Source organism: Pinus tabuliformis, chromosome 6 (assembly GCF_031772625.1).
Source record: "Pinus tabuliformis cultivar Carrire ecotype Pingquan chromosome 6, CPIR1, whole genome shotgun sequence".
NCBI lineage: Eukaryota > Viridiplantae > Streptophyta > Pinopsida > Pinales > Pinaceae > Pinus > Pinus tabuliformis.
The window spans coordinates 807,042,745-807,057,897 of record NC_142292.1 but is presented as its reverse complement, the minus strand read 5'-3'; the positions used below and the strand labels follow the sequence as shown (position 1 = coordinate 807,057,897).

General features: G+C 34.5%; 1 protein-coding gene across 1 annotated transcript; it reads right to left on the bottom strand.

Moving 5' to 3' along the window:
- Window positions 1-884: 884 nt before the first annotated feature.
- LOC149261258 (uncharacterized) lies at window positions 885-7,750 on the bottom strand. Its single transcript, XM_089421918.1, has 5 exons — window positions 7,322-7,750; window positions 4,548-4,662; window positions 4,254-4,374; window positions 2,143-3,219; window positions 885-1,922 (listed from the first exon to the last, which is right to left on the bottom strand). The coding sequence occupies exons 1-5, from the start codon at window positions 7,473-7,475 to the stop codon at window positions 1,509-1,511; spliced, it is 1,881 nt and encodes a 626-aa protein (XP_089278044.1). The 5' UTR covers window positions 7,476-7,750; the 3' UTR covers window positions 885-1,508.
- Between the last annotated feature and the right edge of the window lie 7,403 nt (window positions 7,751-15,153).

Sequence of the window (15,153 nt, the reverse complement as noted above, 5' to 3'; positions counted from 1 at the left end):
AAGTAACATTGAAGTACTTGTGCTAAGCATAGAAGTATTAGAACATACCATTGTTATCTAAAATTAACAGGAGCTCAGGTTGCACAGTTTTCAGGAACAGATCAGCATTCTGGTAGGTGTTTCAAGCTTAGTTTGAGGCAGGCAGAATATTGTTTTTCTGATTGAGACAAGCTGATTGTAAAAGATCTGTAGTTTATTCTTCTTCAATAAAATTCTGAAGCAGTCGAGGATTTTCCCTATTGGGTTCCCTAGAAAAATTTTGTTTTATTGTGTGAATTTGTGCAAATTATTGCTGTTCTATTCTGCTGCTATTTGGTAGAGAAATTCTGTGATTGTGTGAAAAGAAAAATTATTTTTCAGATTGTTCATACTAGCAGATCAGAATTTCGTGGAAATTCTGCCGTATTAACTGTTAAGCTGGTGAAGCCCTACAACTTCTGACTGATCTCCTCAATACTGACAGCTGCACATTGTTTTCTGGTTCTTGTTTTACCTCAAACTCATTTAAAGAAGTTAAGCTTTGCTTGCCCTTTTGAGCTTGTCATCTTCCAATTAACCAGCAATATAACCGTGCTTGCAACTGGATGAGTTTCATCATGATTGTGATTTTCTGTTGGTGAAGCTCAGGGCTCTCATGTATTGTCATGCTTATTATGTATCCATGTTAAAAAATGCCAACAAATCCAAATCAGTATGCTGCTGAGCTGGGAGGACAATAAAATTGTGACCATTCCCAGTCCCATGAACCTTGCCAATTACCAATAAAAGGGTTATACTTGTGACATATTGAAAAATGACAAAATTGAACACATCAGTAACACATCATGAAATGATTCTTTCTGTTACCTGATTGTGTAAATCTACTCAACCAAACATTGGCCAGGACAAAAATTGTTGAACTTTTATTGAAGTAAAAGAAAAAAAACCTTTAACAATCTAACAACCTCAATATATACATGTCAATGTCAGATGCGGAGACACATTAAACATTTGGAGACGGAAGCAACCAGTATCTTTCCCATCCATAATTCGTACAACGTCTTCTAATAAGGTCCCTGTTCGTAAGGTAGGTTCATGATTTTATCTGTTTAGCAGATAAGCTTGAAGATAAATTTCATGAACTTTTCAGCATAAGCTATGCTAAGTCCCATTAATTAATTCCAGAACAGGTCCAAATTGCACAAAGAATTCCCAAGAAGCAATAGCCCAGCCACTCTTCTGCATTTTGAGTTGCCTGCACCTGCTCAATTGCAGTTGTGTTTTTGGCTCTAAAAGTAGTGGCCCAAAAGACATATAAGACTTGTGTTGCAATTCTATTATCTAAGGAAACACCCAAAAGTCAAACACTACATTAGAAAAGGGAGGTTGCAGATATGTCCATAAAATAGCTTGGTGCAGTACACAAGTTCATGACAAACATATCAGGATGGTGCAGCTGTGGCCAATCAAATGGTTCTTGATGATATATTTTCTTTTCTTGGTTGATACAAGTATCATTAATACTCATCTCAAATTTTATTCTTATAATATTCACTACCAGTGTATGCTTTTGTGGCATTATACATTGGATCAGATAATATTTCAACTCCTTGGTCAGAAAACAGAGTCTGACCATATTTATTCTCTCCATATTCTGGACTGTTCAACCAATTTGTGCTCCTACCATCTCCCTGGAATTTAATTCTATTGTACTGATGATCTCTCTCACTCCCCAAATCATTGTCATCAAACATGCCCCATTGAGGATCTGGGGCAATGCTTGCACCATACTCAGAACTGTCATTGCTGCTAGTTGCAATTGGAGAGTCATGTATATTAGATTGCTTGCTTTTGGTGGCTCCTGCTCGGACAATATCCCGGGATGAATTCGACATAATGTTCATATGAGGCCGGAAGCTACTTGGTGTAAGTTTCCTTAAATCCTGAAAACAGCGGAGCAGAAATGTCAAATTTTATGAAGCTTCTGCATACAACAGACGTTCTCACAATTGCAACACAAGCATGTTCCACCAGTATGAATTATCAAATGCTGAAGGCCAAATTGCAAGGCAAACTGCATTAATTTTAGGCAAAAGAAGAATAGGGCATTAAGGTCCTTGCGAAGACAAATTATGCAGACAAGGTTGTTGAGTCAATACGTACCATGTGTTTCAGAGCCATATCCAAGGCTGGTTTTGAGAGTGTCCTCCCAAAGCCAGTGCCCTCTTGAGATGACATTGACTTCACTGTCTCTTTGGGCCGCAAGGTGGCATTGACAGACTTAGTTGCTTTCTTTACTATACTTTGAGAGAGAGATCTCCTTTCATCTATACCTTTCTCTACCATCTTGCTGTCAAATGCAATGGGCATTGTCACACTGTCAATGTCATTACCATGTAGTTTAGTAGTCTGCAAACTAGACCTATCACCAGTAAGGCTGTCATACCAAACTCTTTCTCTTGCTCTGCTTGGTGACCATGACTGTCTTCTTGGCCTGCTTACAGTAGGAGCTTCAGTTGTACACCGCGCAGAGCTGGGGGCTCCAGGTCTACTCCTATTAGCTAAAGCTGTCTTTTCTGGCATTGTGGTTCTTAAATTTGGAGGTGTTTCACCAGAAAAATCAGGTATTAAAGAAGGCTGCAAAGGCTTTGTTTTCACTCTGAGAGAAGTTCCTTGTGGCATTGCTGAATTTCTAGATGGCATGATGCTAGCTTTGCTCACAGAAGAAAGTTGTGGAGGACGAACTAAATTCTTCTGACTTAGTTTTGGTATGGAAGATTGGCACAGTGGTTTTGATGACTGCATGGATGACCTTGGTGAGGGCTTTGATGCAGACAATATTGACTTTGAAGATGGGCTAGAAGACCTTGAAGAAGCTGCAGAGTTTGGTGTTGTCACTGAAAGTTTCCATGTTGTTGGCTTTGATCCAGACACAATCGACCTTGATGAGGGGGTTGAAGATATTGAAGAAGCTTTAGATTTGGCTGTTCTCACTGAAGGTTTTCGTGTTGCTGTGTTTCTTAAACCATCATTGCCATAGGACGGCTTTGGTGCATAGATTCTTGACCTTGATGAGGGGATGGAAGACCTTGATGAAGCTACAGATTTTGGTGATGCCACTGAGGGTTTCTCTGTTGTTGTGTTTGTTAAACTTTTGATCCCAGAGGAGGGGGTTATCCGACGTGAATTTGAAACCCCCCTCACAGTTTTCAATGAAGGTTCTATCCGAAGGTTAGGGAGCTGCACATTATAGAAAGTCAATCTCACGTACCAGAAACTTCACAGACATCCCAAAAAAAGAAAAAGCCTATTATATGTCAATTGAATCTACATGAACAAGCATGCAATATGGTAAAATCTAAAATTATAATTACCAATCCCTTCAACTAGTAAAGAAAAACAAGAAGAAAGCACCCAGAGGACCACAAATAGCAGTACAGTAGAGAAAAATAATAGTATCTCTGCAACTGTAATTGGAAGGCATAGATTAATATCATATATTCCAATTGCAGCACTGAAAGCAAACTCATAATAAGATAAAAGCAGAGACAACACTGTATTACACAAGTAAACAGTGTTAATGGCAGATGCAACATGGATTGACAGAATCATGTCTTTATCAGTGAAATTTCATCAGAACATTGAATAGTTTCACGTTGACATAAAAGCCCCATATGCTTTTCTTTTCAATCATGAGTTTTTCCTATGAAGCTTCTTTCAATGTTTGCAGCATGCAATAGGACTTCTAAGTTCTCACCAACATACTTACCGGAAAAAACATATAAATTTGGAGTGTAAACACAATACAAAATAGTATCTATAAACCCGCTTCCACCTAGGACGACAGTTTGTAAGGAAAGACGAGGGTTTACACATTAAATAGAGGAAGATCTATAAGGACGATACTAGCCATTATGAAAAAACAGTATAAGGATGGCTGCATCGTACAGCCTATTAAACATTGATATAGTATTGACAAGTTATGTAAAAAATGCTGAAAAACCAGTGCAAAATACCTTTTGTCCGAGTTTATGGCCTCTGTCCACATGCTTCAATGTTAAGATATTCTAGTTTAATCAATGGTAACAATTGTATCAATTAACCTTGACTTTGGTTAATGAATACCTATCACCTTAGTAGTCAAATATCAACTAGACTACGGCAGAGTTGATAATCATTCCAGACAACTTCTACATTATACACTTGAATACAATAAGCAAAGCACAACTTGTAATTGTCTAACAATTCTGAACAACCTTGGGATGACCACTTACCCTGGATGTCCTTAAAGGAGAGAGAGACAGGACAACCGGCTTCTCCCCTTCAGGGAAGCCTCCAGCTTTTGCTTCCATGTCCAAGTAAGAAAACCGGGGAGTGCCAGGGGGTGTTAAAAGCCTGCATGCAAATAATAAAGTTTGCAGCAATTCTGATAACCATCCAATATAGATCTTAAAATGATAATTTAGATGCTATAAATAAACACATCAATCACGAATAACATGCAAATGCTCTATATTCCAAAATTCGCAAGAACTTATCCGTTGATGATTAATTTCAGCTGTACTTACCAGTTATAGTCATTTTTCTCATCGTCTGCTCTTAAGAAGTCATCAGACCCTCCTTTTTGCATTGGCTTAGATGTTGGTATTTTGCATATAGGTAAACTGCCGATTTTGTTTCTTCCTGCAAATAGGAATGTTGCTATTACTAATCAGAGATTATTTCTTCAACTTCTTGATTTCCTTGTAGTCGACCTTTTATTGGTGGACTCACTTTACACAACAAAATACATTAAGATAAGCAACCTCTTCAAAGTGAATTAGCACCCTAAGTTTATAGAGGATTTCTTCCTGTTAGTGGGACCAGCCAATATATTTAGATAGATTTGCTACAATGTTAGGAGCCATGGTCGAGTTGTTAATGGCATATCAGGATAGTTAAGATCAGTAAATTGTTCTTTGCTTGGCAATGGAATGTGCCAATAGGGTGCATTGTTTGCTTATTTGTTCCATGAATTATGGGCCCTTTCTCCTTGTAGTGCCTTTTAAGTTTGAATAGCTACATTTCTGCCAACAGGGTGTTGGTTCATTGCTGAGGTGATCGAAAGTTAACCCCTATTGGAAATGGACATCAGCTTTACGTGAGATCTATGAAGTGTTAAGCGCAACTCACATGGCATGAGTTTCAAAGGGATGGAGCTGGGCTTGCTACACTTCCAATCTTGTTGAAAGTTGAAAACTGCTGTAGTCAATCAGAGTAACATACAAAAGCAGTCCATTCTTCCAAGAGAATGAGTCAAATCCTTAATTACTCGATGTCACCGACAAAGAATGGAGTAAGAAGATACAGCCATAATTGCATGTATTATTTTGCAAAAGATTCGAAATATAATATAATGGAATCATTTGTCAGGGGAACCAAGGATTAAATAAATAAATTGTGCTTCGTCATTTTGGATTCTTTTTAACTAGGATTTGGGTGGAAGGCACATGAACTTGTGATCTAACGTTAAAGTAAAGAATTCACTGGACACAGTTCAAGTTCCATTTTCACTAGCAGTGATGACACTCTTGCAATGGTTGACAACTGAGATAAATATCTTTTAGGCTTAAACTCAATTCAATTGCAGATTCTGAGAATATTCTGAAATTTGAAGGACAAAAGCGAAGTCAATTTTTTGACCTCTCATGTCCATCAAATTTTGGAATATTCCTGGAATCTGCAATCTAGATGAGGATGGTCTTCATTTAAATCTCATGTCTCTAAGATGCCAACACTTACTATTATTATGCTCTTCTTATTCCGAATATGTTAAGATAGCTAAGCAATCATTTTAATTTCATCCCCCGGGGATGCCTGGTTAACCAGGATTAAGCACGAGAAGGGATGATGATAGATGTACTTCCTATTATGTCGATTCCATGCCTGGCAGGTGCTTGAGTGATTACTATCAACAATGTTCTCATCTATTCATCTATTACGGATACTGTTGCACTAGCTGAGTTATCATTTGGAGCTGATGCTTTAGGTGTGTGTAGGTAGCTACTATAATGCCGAAGAAACTATGATGATAGTTTTCGTTCCTATGATTTGAATCCCATTCAATCCCATGCCTCATGGGTGTCTACTATCCACTATCAAGGTTGTTCTTATCTATTTTGTATATTCAACTACCTATTTGAATCTTGTGCCTTGAGAGTGCTTGGCTGCCTACTATCATGTATACGAAGGTTAGAAGATTTGTGGTAATATATGGCATATGCCTATTGGCACAATAAAGTAGATGGTGGGTTTTGAGTGGTCAGTGTTGTTTTTAAGGAGAATCCAGATGCATTCTCTGGCCTATGGGATCAATGAAACATATTAACTTGGGATTCCCAGTTGGAAAGTCCCCTTGCATCTCTCTAAGACACTATTTTTTGTAGAGGGCTATGATAAATGAAACATATTAACTTGGGATTCCCAGTTGGAAAGTCCCCTTGCCTCTCTCTAAGACACTATTTTTTGTAGAGGGTTATTTAAGCTATATCTGGTACGCCTAGCCAAAGTACCAATGTCTAAAGCTGAACTATGCATCGATGGGGAACAACACCAGGCTTGATAAGGAGGGCATCAAACTAACTTTAGAAAACCTTCCTTGATAAGCTGTCTAAAACTTGCTAAAAGGGCATCCCACGATGAGAAGAATCGACAAATTATTATCAGAGACAACTTTGAATGCTCTCATGTAGAGTCTGCCGTCTCTTCAAGGTACACACAAGGGAAATTAATGGGCTTTCACTGTTCAGCCTCCTTTCTTGGAGGTTAATTTGGAGAGGTCTGGTCACCTGACCAATATCCTAAGCTGTTAGACCATGATGATGGAAATTCATAAATATCAGTGTGGACCTCCCAAACCACTGCAACGGCAACACCGTCTGCGTGTTTAATAAACATGAGTCATGTTTTCAACCCTGAGCTTCACCATCTCAAAATAATCTAGCCTTTGCAATCCAAAAGAAGCAATGGAACTTGGCCAGAATTAAACTCAGGTGACAAAATTATTGAAATGGGTGGATAGATGGGATCTCAAAAAACTAATCAATACAAGCTACCAAGCAAAAAGCCCAGGAAAAACACCGGAGAAGCTGGCTACATCCAAAATTTCTTGAATTCAGAATATCATAAAAAAGGCAATCAGAATAAGAGAGCATTGCACTAATTCATCCGTTCACCTAATCATGAACCCACTTTCTTCGCTTTTGTATACAGTTGGGCTTCAATTGAGAAGAAAGAAACAGAACCAATAAACAGACAAAAAGGAAAGAAAATCAAGCTTAAATGTAGCGTGTATATATATTACCCAATTCGTCAGAAATCCGAAGCAGCTCCTCTCTGTTACGCATAAAATCGAACAGGTCGAGGTCGTCGTCACGTTCCCTGGTTGCAATGCTGAAATTAATTGAGCGCCTGTGGGGTGAGGACTCCCTTGAGGAGGAATTTCTGTAATCGTTCATGGCACCTGACTTCAGTGGCGAGCTCTACACAATCCAGGATCGAGCCCTTCTCTCGGGCTTTGTTTATTTGAGATGGATTGGTAGCAGAGTATCAGAAGCAAGCGTCGACCCGCATGGGAAATGGACACCAGAGCGATCGCTGAAATCGGGGAATATGTAGAACGCGGCCAATGAATATATGGGTGGGAGTTATTTTTGGCAAATTAATGGCGTACGTCGAAGATGATATGCCATGGCGTTTGGTGACCTGGGAGACAGGGTGCTAAAATGGACCTTCAACATCTTGAAATAGAAGTAATTTTAATCCGTTACGATAAGGAGTGATTAAATCACGGGACAAAATTCAACTTTATATTTTTGATGCGCGGTGAAGTTCCATTTGATTAGAGATTTCGTATAATCCTAGAGAGGAAAATTCTCTGGAATTTCAGTGTAAAAAAGTTTATTTATTAAATTTAACCTAAAAATAAATATATAGAGAATGTAAATTTGATATAGATCATAGAAACCTAAATTTAACCCATAGAAAATATTTTTGAAAATTCTAACTAAAAATAAATAGTTATTATATTTTCAGCTTATATGTTTTTAAAGATTATATTTTTAAATTAAAAATATTAAATATTAAAAAATTTAAAATTAAAATATTAAGCAAAGTATTTTGGTAGGAATTATATGAGAGAAATTTTTGGAAGATGTTTTTCGAACGAAGTGTGGTTCATCCGGACCAAATGAAAAGGCACACCATGGCAAAGGTTTAAATAGAGAGCAATGTAGAGATATAATTTCAAGTAACCACTAATTTTAATTTTTGTTATATGATTTTTATGGAAAAACTTTGCTTAATTCATTATGAATCACAAAAGTTTGAATACAGAAATTAAAATATTATTAAAAAAATATTTTATAAAAAGAGAAACTTGATATTTATTATTCTATTACTTTGTAATTTTTAATTATATAGTGTTATTATTATTTACATTTATTTTATTACTCTATTCTTTTATATACATATATGATGTAAATGATATTTTGTATTTATGTTAATATGAATGTTTATTTTAGAATAATGTTACGGGATTTTTAATTTAATTATTAAGCCAATAATATAGATTTAATTTTTATTGAATATTCTAGAATATTTTTATTAGAAATTAGAAATTAGAAATTAAAGATTGAGATTTATTTTTAAAATAGTTATGCCATTTTTTAATTAAATTGATTAATTAAAAAAATGTCATATGAATTTATAATTTTTTGGAACATATAATATAATATTAGTAAATTATATTTTATATATATATATATATATATATATATAATAAAAAATAAAAATAAATCTTCATAGTTATAAATTTTATTACATGTTATAATTTTGTAAAATTTTAATAATTTAATATATTATGAGATAAATATATTATTTTCTATCAATATTTATTAACCCATTAATAATATATATTATGTTATTTATATTTTAATATAATTTAAAATTTATTCATAACTAAATTAATTATATTATTTACATTTTAGTATAATTTAAAATTTATTCAAACCATGTTTTTTTTTCAATGATGAATTTGGACATAATTTCAATAAGACGTATGATTACATTAACACTTTATATGAATATATGGTGTAGATGCTTATCACTTATATATATAAATGGTATATTATCTTTGTATGTATATGAATATATGTTAGAGATGCTTATTCATATATATATATATACATATATGATAGTATATTATATTTGTATGTATATATGGTGTAGTTGCTTATTCACATATATGATGTATGTTATATTTATAAGTTTGAAGGGTTTTAATGGTGAAGTTTAATAACTACATTATAATATAATTTATATTTTATTATTATTAATTATTATAAAGTGTAATTTTTAAATTTTAAATCAATTTATAAATTAAAAAAAAATTCCTTCAGACATTTTATTCTCCTCCATATTTACTTTAAAAAACCAATAGAATGATAACATTTTAAGTGTTAGTTCTCCCACAACCATGGAATCATGGACACTTCAGGTTTCGGGGCATGGGTTCCAACATAAATCGAATGAAAATCACGACTGTATAATGGTTCTTTTTAAATTATAGTTTGTCTCATTATTTTATCATGTCCTAATAGTGTCTCTGGATCAAATTAAAATGTTAAAAAAAAATGTATTGGATTAATACTTTTTTATTTTAAGTGGCTATAACTTTTGATGGGTGAATCTTAAGAGGCATAATGGGTTAGGGATCATGTTCACTAATTTTAAGAGGCATAATGGGTTAGGGATTATGCTCACTGTCCACACTATGGTAAGAGGAGTAAATGCTGGGATGGTGTGGTCATCTTTGTTATGTTTAACTATATGGTTTGTCTTATGAAATTATGACGATGGTTTATGGTTTGATGCATTATTTGTGGGTTTTATTTACAAAGCAATGAAGAGAGGCACTAGTCGGACTCTATATTTTAGGAGTGTTGGTCAGAAGGAAATTTGAAGCGAGATCGACTAAACACTCTCTAGACACGTCACTCATAGAAAATTTGCATGGTCCTCTCTATAAAGGGTATTGGAGGTAGGGTTTCCACTATTGCATTGCGTGTTGCATGTTGGTTTGATTCCGTGGAGATGTTGGGGAAGAACGCAGACAACACAATCAAAAGCACATCCTTGGATGCTCCTCGTGGCTTTGGCACTATGGACATTGATGCAACTCCTCCAATTCTGGGATGGAGGCTTCTCATGTTCTACATAATATGACTACCTCTTCCTCCTTGTTGGGTCTCTTTTAACTTCCGTGGTTTTTCTTTAATTGTATTTTGGCATGTCATAGGGAGGGGTATTGTGTGTCTCTGGGCCTATTTTGATTTTCGTAGGGGTTTGAAAATTCTTCTGGGTTTTAGTGGATGTGCTGCTCTTGGTTTGATAAACATTATCTGTCCATTTTGGTTGTGGTTTCCTTTTTGTAGTTTTGTACTTCTTGTATCTCATAGGGGTTTTGACTTCCCTGGGATTGTTGTTAATTTGGGTTATGAGTATTCAGAATCATTGGCCCAGGTTTTCTCATGTTTTGTTGTTTTTAGTTTGTCTTAAAGGTGGCACTCCTTTGTTGGTGGTCGTCTTCTTCTCGCTTTGTGTCCTCAGAACTATAGCTTGGTTTCAACTTATTTCAGTCTACTATTAATTTGGGTTGAGGCTCGACCTCTCTGGTTTGAGGCTATGCTTCTAAATGCTAGGTTCTTTTTTTTTATTGTTGCTTGACATGTAGCGCCAACACATGTATAATAGGTGTTGGGGGAAGGGGAAGTCGTAGCCCCAGGGTCATAATAGAGGCCAACAACAGACCTGAGAAGTCACCGATACTTATCACATAGTAATTCCCCCAAAAATTTAGAATGCAATTCATCAACTGGAGTCTCTCGTTGTTTGGGATAAACATGCCTTCTTAGATTTAGAAATCCTAGAAGACATATCTACTTGTATTCCTGTCCCAGGACATACTTGAGAAAGAATGGAGCCTTATTTTAGCACCCTAGCTTTGTATTAGAAGATGAAGACCCTATTGGGGCATGACTTGAAGGATAAGTAGGATAAAAGATACAATATATTTTCTAGCTTGGAGGATGACAAATGAATCCAGTGTAACCAACACGTTTGTTTAGAGAGGATTGATGAGAGTTGGAACAAATCGAGCTCCATTTCCTGTGTAATATGGCTCCACTTGCTCCAAGTTCTAGTGCTAGAGATCCAACTCTTGTCACTTCATCAAATTTCTGAGTTTGAATGTGTGTTTTTAGTATTACAACGTAGTAGTGATACTTTAGTTATGCTAGTTATGTTGATATTTTTAAAATTTTGGACAAATTACTCTATTGGTAGGTGGTCAAAAATATTTGGTTTCCTGTTGGGTGGATTGAGGCTACCGTGACTTGTTTGATGATGATGCTCATCGGATGTATCTGTTCTATATGACTTTTTGAGGCAATACAACTTAAAAAAATGACTATATATATATATATATATATGATTTATTAAATTATATTTTTAAATTTAATTAAAACTTATATTCTAATATTAAGTTTTAAATTAAGTTATATAATTAAGTAAATAAAAACATTTTGAAATGGATTTTTTTTTCTTATGTATTAGATTTTTGGAAAGCAAAATTTTATTTAGAGTATGGATTTATTTAGTTTTAATGTTAACTTTTTTTGGTTGATTAAAATTAGGGAAATTTTTTTGGGGCTAATTTTTCATGTTTTTTCCGAAAGAAAAATTTGCCAATTCACATTTTTTCTAAAAATTATTTGTCCAAATTTTATAGGATAAAATTATTTTACCTTAAAAATCATCAAAATTATATAGAACAACAACACAGGTGGGACTATTGCAAATCGATTTCAAACACCAGAACTTGAGAGGTTGGAGTTGGTGATGGGACTTGCTTTCATATTGACTATATATAATAATTAGAAATTTGAATATTTTTAAAAAGATATTGCCAAATATTTTAGATTTTGCATATTAGGGACTAGTAAGATTCACCAAGGTCTAAACTTGAAGGTAAATTTCCATCATTAAAATTTCCCCTGATTAAAATTTCTATTGAATCATAATCATTCCCTTACAACAATCAAAGTCTTGTTTGTTTATTGTCATGGTTTGCCACAAGGGAAACCAAACTGATGGCGATGAGGACTATTGTCTTATAGACCTAGCATCAAAACTTTCTAAATCTAAATGTTGTTTTGGCGAGTTGTCTGATAAATCATTGTTTGAGGAGTTTGAAAAATAGCAGCATAACAACTACTAGTTATCCTAATCATACATCTAACTAAGAAAATAAAGTTTTGAAACCAAAACTTCAACCAAGAGCTCTGAACAATCATCATTTGTTGAAGGACACGATTGGGGCTAGGTATTGTGCACTAGAGTGTACTAGAGGTTTAAGACCACACTAGAGATGACCCTCAATATGGGAAGTTGGAGTTTGCATAGAAGATGGATGAATTTCATGGGCTTTAGGGAACATTTTGTAAAAATGCATATACTCATGGTATAAATTACACTTGAAAGGAAATTGCTCATAATCAAGGGCCTAAGGATGACTCTAACCCCCCAATTTTGAGTTGAATCACGTATGGTGTGTTGAAGAATGTAACTAGTGTCAGTCTTCATAATTATATTTAAAATGTATTTGTCAAAAGAAAGTTTTTTGTTTTATTATTAAATAAATTGGCTTATTAAAGCATGAGTTTCATGCTTGGGTCAATTGTTTTTAGGTCAAAGTCTCCATTGAAGACTTCTAGGGTTTATGTTAAGTGTCCTTGTCCATGTCACAATGTAAAGAACCATTCTTGGGAATTATTTGTCAAGAAAGAAAATTATTTTAATGTAATTTAGGTCAATTAGGTTTCCTCCACCAAGTCGGCCTCATTATAAGAATTCGATCACCTAAGATGATTATATAGAAGCAACAACTCGACTCATTTGGAGGACACCTTATACAAGTTCGAATTGAAGTAGTTGGGAAGCAAAAAAGGTGCGAAGTTCAAGAAGGAAGCTGGAATCAAATTTTTCGGGTCTCTCTCTCTCTCTCTCTCTCTCTCTCATGTGTAACGAAATTCTGAAGCTACATCAAGGTTGAAGTTGTGAAGTTGTTGCATCAAGGTTGAAGTTGCATTGAGGTTGAAGTTGTGAAGCTGCTAGGCTGAAGCTATTGAAATTTCTAGATCAAAACTACAATCTTGAAGCTGGGTCGAAGTTCTGTTGTTGAGAAGACGATATTTCTGGATTGTTGCTGGGTCGAAGCTCCTACATAATAAGAGACTACTAAATCATCTTGGAAGGCTGACTTGGTGGAGGAGGAAGGCCTGTTTATCTAGGGTCTTGTTTATCTCATTTGAATTACTGAAGGAAGAGTTCTTGATTGGGTTTTCCCCTACATAGGGGTTTTGTCATGGCTGTGCGCCTACATCTAATGTCCTTGATCTCTGTGTTTTGGTTTTGGTAGTTGCTTGATGAACTAAGAAAAAGGAAGAACATAAGAAAAACACTAATAACTCAAAGAAATCACAAGTAATTATCAACAAGAGAAAATCTTTTTTCCTTTTTGATTTTCCAACATTGTGGTCCCTTTTCAAAGTCCATTTCCACACATATTTTGGAACATGTGAAATTATTTCCCTAAGGATTGGTATGTGTTATATGATGACCTAGCTTATCTACAATGCCTTTGAAAGAGTCATCGGCCCGCGAAATAAAGGGAATATGTGGCATTCAAAATTAGGGAAATTTCAATGATAAAAAATTATCTTTTTAGTTTATAAACCTTGGTGAATTTACTAGCTCCTAATATGTAAACTATAAAATGTTTGACAATATTTTTGTAAAAGTACTCAAATTTCTAATTATTTTATATATAGACTCTATAAAATTCTAGAGACTTTTTAGGTAAAAAATAATTTTATCCTATAAAATTTGGGCAAATAATTTTTAATAATAAATGGAAATTGGCAAATCTTTTTTGGAAAAAGCATGGAATATTAGCCCATAAAATTTTTCCCAAGTCTAATCCATATAGGAGCATAAGAGATTTCCATGTCTAGGTTAAATTCAAGAGTGCTATAGGAGAAATAGTTCCCTAGAGCCAATGAAATAAGGGCTAGATCTCACTTCTCTCGGCCAGTTCCAGCTCTATAATCCCTTCCTCCAACTCCCATGTGAGCCTAGTGAAGATCAAGTCCCTATCTTCTATATTTTTAAACAAAAAGAAAAGAAGAAGAAAAACCCTTTTCCACAATAAAACACACCAAGAATTTAATCACTTGTATTTTTAGAGATCCACTCTACAATATTTCTAAGATTGTTCCCGTGGCCTATAAAATTTACCTACTAAATGTTTTTCCTTAAAAATAATGGAGTTCCTTTTGCAATAAAGGATCCCAAGTCCAGTTTGGGATGACTTTCACTTTTTAGGCAATGTTTCTCATGACATTTCTCACCAACTAACTTGGAGCCTTTGACTTGAAAAGCAAAAGCTTCCTCATTTGAGATAGAAAACCCATCCATAAAGAAACACTCAACAACACAATACAAAAGTTAATTTCAATATACATGTAAAGCATATAGAAGACTCCCTCACAACTCAAGTGTGAAGTCACATCATTAATCCACAAAAATATGGGATTTAGGAATTGGTTGCAACTAGCAAAAGGTTACAAATTTAGATATGTAAATAATTCTCTCATCTATATCTGCCAAGTGGTGACACAACTCCTGGAAATAGAGTTGAGAGTGACAACTAGGGAAAACCCTAGTTGCAAAGTGTTCCTCTCAAACTCTAAATCATCTTATGTTGTTTTAGCCAGAGAGATTGTTTAGTAGTGAAGAGAGATTTCATTCCTTGTTCTTTACAAAGACGAGGAGAAAAAAATCTGATAAATAAAATTGCTATAAAAAAATAGGATAAAAAATTATTCTTTAGCTATAATATTAAAAATTAAATTAAATAAAAGAAATCAAAACAATAACCATAAACTCTCCTTTAATATTTCATCCATCCACTAACATAGAATTGACACTTACATAACTTAGTGTTTATGGATGAAAGGAAAAATTCCCTCATAAAATTATTTCCCCAAATACATTCATTAAATCAAATAAATAATT